The sequence below is a fragment of the Spinacia oleracea genome, chromosome 3 (assembly GCF_020520425.1).
Source record: "Spinacia oleracea cultivar Varoflay chromosome 3, BTI_SOV_V1, whole genome shotgun sequence".
NCBI lineage: Eukaryota > Viridiplantae > Streptophyta > Magnoliopsida > Caryophyllales > Amaranthaceae > Spinacia > Spinacia oleracea.
The window spans coordinates 132,196,613-132,208,488 of record NC_079489.1 but is presented as its reverse complement, the minus strand read 5'-3'; the positions used below and the strand labels follow the sequence as shown (position 1 = coordinate 132,208,488).

General features: G+C 35.6%; 1 protein-coding gene across 1 annotated transcript; it reads left to right on the top strand.

Moving 5' to 3' along the window:
• Positions 1–390: 390 nt before the first annotated feature.
• On the top strand, positions 391–1,991 carry LOC130470080 (uncharacterized). Its single transcript, XM_056839658.1, has 3 exons — positions 391–565; positions 653–865; positions 1,912–1,991. Exons 1-3 carry the CDS (start codon positions 391–393, stop codon positions 1,989–1,991), a joined length of 468 nt encoding a protein of 155 aa, XP_056695636.1.
• The last annotated feature ends 9,885 nt before the right edge of the window (positions 1,992–11,876 follow it).

The window sequence follows — 11,876 nt, the reverse complement described above, 5'->3', positions numbered from 1 at the left end:
TTTGTTATGCCTAAAAAGGTGATGAAAGAAATTCAGAGAATTTGTAGATGTTTCTTGTGGTTTGGTACTGATGCAGAATCTAGGAAAGCTTCAATCTCTTGGGAGCAATTATGTTTTCCTAAGAATTGTGGAGGGTGGAATCTTAAAGACCTAACTGTGTGGAATAAAGCAGCAGTTTTGAAGCACTGTTGGGCTTTAGCCTTGAAGCAAAATAGGCTTTGGGTGAGGTGGATTCATGCTTATTACATTCAGCATAGAGACTTCTGGACTATGCCAATTCCTAATGGCTTAACTTGGTCTTTGAGGAAAATTTGGCATAATAGAGAAGTGTTCCTGCAAGCCAATGGAGTTGATCAGTTTGTGCAGGCTGGAAAATTTAGAATTTAGAAAATGTATAAGTTTCTTCATCCAGTTGGAGCTCGGGTGGGATGGAAGAGATTGATCTGTAATAGCCATGCTAGTCCAAAGAGTACTTTCATTATGTGGCTAGCAGTGCAGAACAGGCTAGCTACAAAAGACAGATTGATAAGATGGCAGCTGAATATTGATGGTGCTTGTGGCCTGTGTCAGTTGGAAAGTGAAAGCTTGGAGCACTTGTTCTTCTCTTGTTCTTATTCTAAGTAGATTTGGAGACAGGTTCTGCTTTATCTAGGTGTGACTAGAACTATGTTGCCTTGGCATGATGAAGTACAGATTGCAGTGAAGAAAAGCAGAAGAAAACAGAAGAAGGCTTGCAAGTATAGTATAGCTTTCATTGAGTCAGTTTACTGTATCTGGTTGCAAAGAAACTCTAAGGTGTTTAGGGATCATGTTGATCCAGTCAAATATGTTGTGAGCAACATTATGTTTAATGTTGAGTGTAGATGTCAGTAGTGGCTTCTGTTTGCCTTAGCTAGCTTGTGTTGGTTAGCTTGTTGCTTCTGTTGTTTCTGGTGGACAGTTGGTGTTTTCAGAGTTTGTTAATACTCTGATGACTTGGTAAATAAAGCTTATTATTATTTGCCAAAAAAAAAATTTGCATGTTATCCAGCATTACAAATATTCTTTAACATTTGTTTCAAATTTTATCTTTAAATAAATATTTTTTCCACGTTAATTGGGTTTTAAAAATTAACAGAGCACGTTGTTACATTATTTAGGGTTGACTTGTTTTAAATACCATTGGTGGTTACACAAGCACCATTTTTCCGTATCATTACCATATTCTTATAGATATTACCATTTTTATTAAAATAAATACCATTTTCAATAATTGAAGTGAATTTGTTTAAATTTAGACTAAAAGAAAACGTGACTCAATTCGGTGAAAATTGCATGCAACACAAGTGTCGAAAGAGTATTACTTAGTTTGTCTACTAGTTTTCCTATAAATGGCATAGTCTTGAACATTACATCGTCACACAAGTATACAAGATATACTACATTACTAGTGAGTAGTTCGTCCATTGAAGTAATTTCATCGCGGCGAACAATTACACTGAAGGGGATAAGATAGACATTGCATACGTAGGCAACACAACATTCAACTATATTCATTGGTGGAATTAGCCTTGATGATTTTCTAGTTGGGGAAATTCCACCAACCACAAGGGGTCCTAGACCACGGTGGTTAACTAACGAGGAATACTCTTACAACGCACAATGCTACTTGAAGTACTCAAGATTGTCTAATTTTGCAATTAAATTACGGCCAACTTATTATAAGTTTGGTACTCTGGTACGTACGTTGGATATTATAATCTTTAATAGTAAAATAATTAGCAATTTTAAACAAACGCTTAACTTATGATTTTGCATATTGTACCAAGGGAATTTGCGAGAAGTTGCATTAGGGAGGGAAAGTCGGACGTTAACCTAATGAATCGTTATGGTTCCAAGTTTTATTTTTACAATAACATTGTTTGTTAACAGGTTTTAATACTCTCACTCAGTGGCCTTCTAATAACATTGACGAAGGTGATGTGTGTGCATTTGAAATTAATGGAAGATAGGGAAGGAGATATGTACGCATTTCGTGTTAAAGTATTTTTCCCTATGGAAGGAGATGTGTACGCATTTCATGTGAAAGTATTTCCCCCCATTTAGTTTACATTTATGTTGGGAGTTGGGGTTCTAATGTTTAAATTTCCATGTTTTAAATAATATTATTGTAGAATGTTTCAACTCCTAAATAATTGGTATTAATTTTCCATTGAATGGTACTTAATTTTTTATACAATGGTTTTGTGTATTAAATGGTATTAGATGGTATCATATTAAAAATTGAAAACTAATTCATCTAAATGTTGTAGACATGGACTGGAGGAAGTCTTTAGTCAGACCCAAAAATTTTGAATTAAGATACTATTGGAGGAAACTTTAGTCAGGCCCAATATCTAAAGGTCCAATGACTTGGAACCCTAACCCTAATCTTTGGTCAAACTTACCACAATTTCCACAATTCCAATTGATGTTGGTTTTCAAGCCACCATCTTCGTGATTTTCTCAATTCCCACAACCCAACTCAACTCCTTACCGTGTATTCTCGAACTTCAATTAATTTTTTCCGATCTAACTTGCTCGATTGTGGAAAAAATTGGTATTACGTGGAAAAAAAATCAATCAATTTTTCCACAATAGTAACACGTGAAATCCTTAGTATTACGTGTTTTATTTGTCAAATATAGTTCTGAATTACAGAGTTTCTTGGTTAATTTGATTCAAGGTATGGTCCAATACATCTTATTATAAATATTTCTTAATTCCACATGAAGTTACCAACCACCCACTGTCCTTGCAATTGCGAAGCGTTGACACTGTGCCTACGTTATGTCCACCATTACAGCGTGGACAACTGATAACCCTACGCAGAGGTTCGTGACGTGTCCTTTACGACCCTGAAACGGGCAGAAGGGGATTTATATACTTCCGTTGGGTCGATGTGGAGGATCCAACGACATGCCAAACTCAGGTAATTCTTATTTTGCTTGGTGATAAAGAAAACCTAAAGAGAGATATTGCTAAATTAAAAAGGAGCATCGGTGAAGCCAACAGCAATGCCCTCAAGGTCCAGACCCAGTACATCATGTTGATGATGCGACGACCAGAGGGTGGATTTGGTTGGGTCTTCCTCGTTGTTGTCTTCCTTGAAGCTGCATTAACCATTATTATGCTAAAAATGTGATTTTATTTGTTGGGACTGGACTTAAGGACTTAATTAAACAGTTAGTTTTTAACAACTTGTCGTTGGGAGACAATGTTTGTTTTGTATAATACCGCTCACTGAGATTATTAACTCCTATGTATGTTGCTTATTAGTAGATTATATGAAAAGTCGGTTTGGAACGTTCATTTTTTAATGAAATTGTTCATTTATTACTTTATAAAGTGCAAGTTATAATCAAAAAATACCATTAGTGAATACAATCATACCATTGGTCATTTAGGAATACCAATTCTTCAAACAATAATTAAATGTGCATGTTATACAATTGGCTAATGCAATAAACGACATATGTCAACACACAATTAATTGCATGAATTCCATTTGCCAGTCAAATCACTTGCATGACACAATTGCTTGCATATTAAAAATTTACATGGAAATTTCATGTCCATGCAATGGTGAAATTTCCATGTCCACACAAGTGTCATCAAATTTACTCCTAACATGCAATTGAGTAACTTAAATAAGAATTTAGTTTTGTATAAATAACATAAATTAGACACTATCCAATACAAGAATCAAGGACAAAATAAATCAAATCCACATAAACGTTCATCACTTTACATGAAACACAAAACCTTAATCTTCGAAGATGAGATGGGTCCCATACAACACGGGTCAACGTAGTTTCCCACCTGATACCAATTGGGTAAGGGAGCCCGGTATGTGTTTCGTCAATGATGAACGCATGATTATCAAGGACTCGTTGGTAGTGCCCACCATGCACGTAGATGAAACCTCCCTCGATATGATGGGTATCCTCGGCGAGGTTAGAGAAATACTGAGTGCGGTGGACCTATGGGATTACGCGGTAATGCCGACCATCACCTTCGACCGTTTGACGGTTGAGTTCTCAGGCTCATTCCACCCCCACCCATGCGCGTACCCTTCATGTGAAACCCGCAAATGCACCCACCCGTCCGGTCCACCCAATAAAACCGAACTCATATCCTTCTGCCTAACCAACGTCAACTACAAAAAGACCAAAACAAAGCTGCAAGATATGTTTGGGTGGGAAACTACCGATTGCCTGCCAACTTCTCTAAGACACCCTCGGTATAACAAGCAAAATTTTTGGGGAAATCTTACAACCATTCCACAGTATGAGCCAAATATGGCTTATGCCATGCAAATTCATAATCCATCCATAATAGTGGCTTTCAAAATCGTGGCAACCACTTTCTTCTCATGGGACCTAAAGGTGGATTTGCTTTACGTGGAAGATTTGTACTATATATTTCTAATGGTGCACGACCGTTGGAATATAAGGTCAATTACACCACGGGACAACATGGCTTGGTTGATTGACTACCTTGATCGACTCTACAATAGGTGGTATGAGAACCCATGTAACACAACTCAGGAAAGGCTTGCAATAGGTGGAATAGTGAGCAACATAGCACATCCTGTTCATGCTTCCACCAAGTATAGTAGGAAACTTCATCCAACACCCCCTCCATTGAATCTAGCTGTCATCTAACACATATCCTATTTCACATATGGTTACGGACCATACGGTGGAAAGATCACGTGGCTAGTTAACTCGGAACCCTACTACGCTCTCCCCGATAGTGATATCACTGGTGTTTGGCAAAGACGCAACCTAAATCCTCCTTCGGACCTCGTTTGTTACCGACAAAGATTGGATCGTGAGGAGTCTTCCAGAGGAAGTAGTGGTCGTGCATAAGGATGCCCAACAACATCTCTTCTTTTCCGCGTTTTTAAGTAGCTTTTTTAATATTGAATGGTTCAAATTAAATAGTTAACGGTACTTCTAAAAGTAAAATGGTACTTTTCACACTAAATGGTATTGTTTACGATTAAATGATACTCTTTACAATGGTACTTTTATTTACTGTCATGATAGAAGTATATGTCCCTTTATAAGAGTACAGAAAATAAATTGGGCCTTCACATATTGGGAAAAATAACCAATGGGCCATAAATATTGGGCAAACTTGTTCTTATCAACCTTTTGGGAAATCTTTTAATATTGCATACTTGAGCCAACAACTAACCTATTCAAATACATTTATATAAAACAAGAGAAAAATGAGCAATGGGCCTTGCAAAGGCAGTTGCAAAGATTCAAACTCGATGGTCCTTACAAAGGCCCTGATTCATCAACACTAGCAAAACATAAAACAATTACGCAATTTTTCATAATTATTATAACTAAACAAAATCAAATGTTGCCAAATAAAGTATGTGCTTAAATAAACTAAACTACAATTTTCATTCCTATTTCAACTATAAGTAAATAAACTAATGTGTTTGGCATAAAAACATTAATCTTATTTCTCATTTCCCCAGACACAAGGTTTCGTATTAACAAGGGATGTTGTATTGTCGACAATGACGTCATAGAGGTACCCAAAACAGAACATCGTGGATCAAACAGAGTAGAAGAGGACGAGCCTCGAATACTCATGTTGTACGAGTTCCCCAAATTCAATCCCTGGCTCGATTCCCGATATTACATCTGACCCATATACCCTGAAAAACATATTACCTTCCCAACACTTGGTTCCACGTAACATCCACCACCACCAACATCGGTATCTAGGTATCCACCCCCAGTTCTTGAAAGATCCACCAACAACTTGAGAATTTTGATTGTTGAACATAAGGTTGTTGTGATTGTTGTGGATGAATATAATGTCATTGTGATTGTTGTGGATGAACATAAGGTCATTCTTGTGAATGATCATGATAAGGTGCTTGGTGTGATTGTTATGGATGAACAAAGGGTTGTTGATGCGATGGTTGTGGATGAACATACAGTTGTTGTTGATATTGTTGGGGATGAACATAATTGTTGAGATTATTGGGGTTGATGACTAACGTATCCATGAGCTAAGAGGGCAAACTGGGAAAAGTAACTAATGGAACCATCTAACATTTGTATACCTCCAAGCTTTGTTATAACACCTGAAAATTATAATTTAACATAAAAAAGCTTCACTAGTACATAATTGAGTTTATGTAACACCCAAAAAGTGATACATAAAGTAGTAAAAGTGTTACTATAGAAAATAGGTAACACTTTAGTGGGTGATACTTCCGCCCATGTTCCCTAAGGTCTTATGTAACACTTTGGGTAACGTATGGTAACACTTTTAACACTACGGGAAAATACGGCAATTTTCGACGCTTTTTTGGCCATATATCGTCGCTTTAAAGCGTCGAAATTTTGTATATCGACGTTTCATTGAAGCTTCGAAATATTCATGGTCGATATATTTCAACGCTTTAAAGCTTCGATAATTGCTCGATTTTTGACGCTTTGTTTGTCACTAGTTGCCATATTTCGACGCTTCATTTGGTCGAAATTTTTCGACTCTTTATGGGGTTGCTATTTACTCTACTTTCGCGCAACACAGATACATCTTTCAACCCTTTGCTCCGTCATTTCTTGTGTTTACATTTTCGTTCCCCCAAATCTAGACTCTTCTGGTCACAATTTGATACAATATTTTTTTCCGCCAAACAAATTTAAACCCTTCTAAGTGTCACAAATTCAGACCATTGTTCTTCATTCCTTTGCATAATAATAAAATAGTTATTAATAATACCATGATTGCATTTATCTCCAAAATATATATATTAAATATATATAATGAAAAATAAAACTTTAAATATTAATGTACTACATTATCATAAAACAACATAACTCATCTAATTTATACGAATCATCGACAATGTAGTTTATAAAAAGTGCTAACAATTATTCACGCATTAATTTGCATTGTCGACTCAAACTAAAATAAAAGAAATATTTTGAAACAAAAACAACGCTCTAGCATATTTTTCTAAACTAATGAACATAGTAAAAAAACTAAACAGCTTCCTAACTAAGTGCTAATTAAGCGAGTAAATCCTATCGCCATTATAGCTTAGCTTGAAGATAACTTGTTGATCCCTTCATCTACGTTTCACCATTACCACTTGAATCATCCTTAATCTGCAAAGAAATTTAATATGTCAAATTTGTTTTGGTAAACAAGCAATCTATTAAAAAGAAGTATTACGTTTCACCATTACCACTTGCATCATCATTAATCTGCAAAGAAAATTTAATATGTCAAATTTGGTTTGGTAAACAAGCAATCTATTTTAAAAAAAGTGAAACCTGGTTTGTACAACCTTAAAACAACTTTAGGCAAACAACATTAGCCGATTCTTCAAAATGTAATCAGCGCTTCAAAATGATATAAGTATACTAGCATCAATAAGCTCGCAAACGCAGAAAAACAGGAAACAAAGATGAGAAGTGACAGATTATTCTACATGTGGTATCATATTTCTATTATATAAAAAATATTCTACCTAAATCTGTGTCATATTCTGTACAAAATATGGCAAGAAAGAATCTGATTTTTATCCTACCTAAATCTGTGTCATATTCTGTATAGTATATGGCAAGAAAGAACTGTGTCAACAGAGACAGACTGAGGTGGTGAACAAATGAGTGGAATCCTATCTTAGGTGTTTTATTGGAGGGAAGCCAAAGACTTGGGCAAATTGGATAGCATGGGCAGATACCTGGTACAATACATCGTTCCATACTTCCACCCTTTGTACCCCCTTCAAAGCTGTCTATGATAGAGATCCCCCTCATTTGATCAAGTATAAGCAAGGTGGTACTGTGGTAAGCTCCCTGGAACACACAAGAGAGGAACCTTAGCCCTAAAGTAACTGAAGTACAATACCAGATACTTTTAAAGTAATGCAGAGGTTCTAGGCACATGTAGTGGCCAACAACAATCTAGTGGAGGTGAACTGTCAGCACATAGGAATAGGTAATTGGCATAGACAAGCATAGGTCTAGAAGCAGTTTTAACTGCTAACCTTAAACTATAGGCAGGTGATTATTTGGTGGAATTAGACAACCAACCAATGTAGCAAAAGAAACAGCAACATAACATCTATAACATGGCATTTCTAGATATGAATATGCTGTGTTTTTAAACACGTGTCTAAAATATAAAATCCAACATATATAGTCCATGCAACCAGACGTACATACCAAACATAACCAGCCAAACATTTTAAGTTTCATCAATGTAAAACACAAATTAAGAAATGAGAGGGGAGACTTGGCTGGTTTTTTCAATGCTCCTTCAAGGATGTATTGGCTCCTCTTATATCATCTTATGATTGCTGTTGTTGTTAAACACTTATAGTATCTTCAACACATAATTAATCTAGCTAGAGCTAGTGGTAGAGGATGTGTACATATGCGTGCATGCAACTGATAGCTTCCCCAGCAGAAAAATACAAAATTGAATTACTCAAGAAGGCCCAAAACTGTTTAGTGAAGCTAGGCCAAGGGCAAGCCAAAGAAGGGATCACAGGAAACATGTGGTCAATATATACTATAATTAATATACTTAGAAAGTTAGCAGAGACATAGGGAGGGAAGTTAGCCCAAGTGATAGGTTTTGGTTTTGTAATTTGAAACAAGATACGTCCGAATTTCCGATTCCAAACCCAAATATAATGGCTTATCCGATATTTTTCTAGCTTTAGTTAGAAGATGTATATCAAGAACACACACACAACAATAGCAACTCTGTGATTAGATATGAAAATCCTAGACTGTTTTTATCATGTGAATAGATTATATAGAAGCAGATTTCTGAACCCCAAAAAGAGACGGAAAAAACAGGAAACTTAAGGTGATTATAAAAATATTTCCTTTCAGATCATCATATTTTCGATATAATCGGGTAATCTTTAGGAATTCCTAAGAATGTTGTAAAGAGAAGAGAGTTAACTTATTAAAATACAATTCTACGGTCACAGACTCACAGTTCCAACACAAAATGTAAATCAAGATGCATCAGTTACACTAAATACAAAAAGGTTCTCTCTATGTTTTTTGCAACTAAATCCAAAGTGTGTATTCATATAAACAACAAGAAAAGTAACCAAGTTTCCCATCGTAGGGAAAACAAGCCTGAATGAGCAAAACTTTAGAAAAATCTGGATAGATGAGGAAAGTATATAATGGTGTTTGAACAGGTAACATTCAAAACATTCAAAAAAAATTAAGGAACATAATAGAAATGATCAATCAAAGTTAAGAAGTCAACACGATCATTTGATTGTTGCTTCACTTCGATCTTGTAATTTCATTCATTCTCTATCAAACAAAGTAATCAGGCAACTTTAATTATATAATTATATGATAAAAAATACCAGGACATTGGGATAATCTCTAGTACAGATGGAATTATATGAGTGTTAACGCATTGAGGAGTCACTATGACATATGCTTAGTATGAACTAATGTAATGTAGACCGTTAAAGGTCACTTAAAACTCTTTGTTCATTCGAACCTAAGGAAAACCTATAAATCCTCCAAATATTAGTGAACTAATTCAAAACTTTGGACCAAACAAGCTTCCTCTAACTAACTCAAGGTTGCAGACAATTACATCAACTTAACTTCAATTCAAACTTGGAGAACAAGATTTACTCCTAACTAGCCTGAAAAAAAGATCATATTTTAGGACCAAATCAGTTGGTTTTTTACTTGGAAACATATCCTGTAATTGTTTAGTTTTGTTTGAGTTTTCTTTGCTTGTCTGTTTTGTTATGGTTGCTTAGAGGGTGTTGGGGAGGCCTTTTCTCACCTCTAAGTAAAGTATGGTTGCATTGGGATGTTTTTCTCTTGTGAATGAAATGATAAGAAATCCCAACCTTTAAGTGTATTTCTGGTCCATAGTACGAACTGTAGGCCAAGTGCTTCCACCCTCATTGTTGTTACTGCTGCAACCAATGGGAGTCATCGACATTGCTAATGCAGCATCATCTGCAGGGAAGACACACCAGAATACAGTTTCATTTCAGGTAAACTTTCAAACAAAAATCCTAACTTTTCATAACACGGGCCAACATTTTACCATATTTTACAAAATCAAAAATATATCCTCGATTCTTAACTACATTATTTCCATTTCTTAATGAAGTCCAGTCACATCTAATTTGTGTAGCTAGATACTCATGTTCTTAAATAGCTAGTCCCTATGTTCTGTTTCCTATACCAGAGTTTCGGTTCTATAAAACTACCTCTTCCCATATTTGCTGAATTGACAACCGGCATAGACCCAAAAGTCCAGGGCGATGTTGGAGCACTGCCACTTTGATTAGTGAGTACTGATGATGGGTCACGGTGGTAAACATACCCCGGTTTCAAAACACAAACAGGTGAATCCTGATACTGTCCTGTAGAATGACTAGTACCGTTGAAGCTGCAAAACAAAAAATACAGGTGTGTGAATTACAAGTTCTCAAAAAAAGGTCACCAGTAAGAAGTAAATGCTAGTAAGCTGCATCCCATATCTTAGAAGCTTTTTGCGTGTATGACTACGAATCTGCAAAATCACAAATTCGTGATATGATCCATCAGCTCACATCAGAGAAAAAGAAGGCCTAGATTAAGCACATTAGCTAGAGTAATACCGGCTCACCAACATCATAGAAAATTCAATCTAAGCTTCTCCAATGAACAACAATGTAATTGCTTATAGCTTTTCAACCCCAAAATCTAACAAGTTGTTACTAAACATCAGTTGGAAACAACATAATAAATACAAAGGAATGCAAGTCGCCAGATGCTCCTTTAATCTCATGTATATATCTTAGATTCGAGGACGAAACAACCTAAAACCACCACCATGTAGGTCGATTATTAAACTAAAACTAAACTAGCCCACAATCTGTGTACACACGTATGCATTAAAGTAAAAACACCTTATTGTGAACCAAAACTCAAGTCCAGAAGGTTAATCATGGATGTTCAACAGCACATGGCAAAAATTTCGGAGAAGTTCCAAACCCATCATCGGAATATCTGAAAATATAAGATCTCAAATCTGTACCTGAAGAACAGTCTTAGAGCCAATAAATGCTTCAATTTTCTTCCAATAGCGATTAAATCTGAGGCATAGAAATAATTCAACAAATTAGAAATCGGTGTTCTTGTTACTGCTGATAAAGATCCTAAGGACTATTACATGGTTGCATCCGTAAGGAATCGTGACCTCTCCTCTCCCATAAACAAAATCATACAATAATCACAACATAGCACCAACCATTTCATCACAATAATCGCCTATAAAATGCCAAAAACAGTCGACAAATAAAGAGTTATGACCTGCAAAACGTTGTTGATTCTGTAAACATCGCTATACCACGAGAATTATGCAGTTAAGGATGTTGACTCTATAAACTTAAAACTCTATAGCATGCTTATGATAAAGAATTTATTCTGAATACACAACTCGTAATTTACAAACAAAAAAAATATTAACTCTTGTTGAACCGTCTCAGATTCATTCTTTCATGATAAATATTGGAGCACTAAATTTATCAGTTGTAAAGCCAGGAAGGAAGAAATCTAGAAAAAAATCTTCAACAAACGCATACATGCATTTTCTGAATAGAGAAGAAAAGACTTCCAAAACAACATCTCTAAACAAACCTCACTAGGATCTGCAAACCGGAATTTCAGTTACACAAGCGACCTTGAAAATATGAAAAACATGTATCCACAAAGAGCATGTTATGCCAATAGACTGCATAATTAAATTGGGATGAGGGGCAAAGATTAAAGATGTTAATCAATCAATTAAGGATGTTAAAATTGATAACCGAAAAAAAT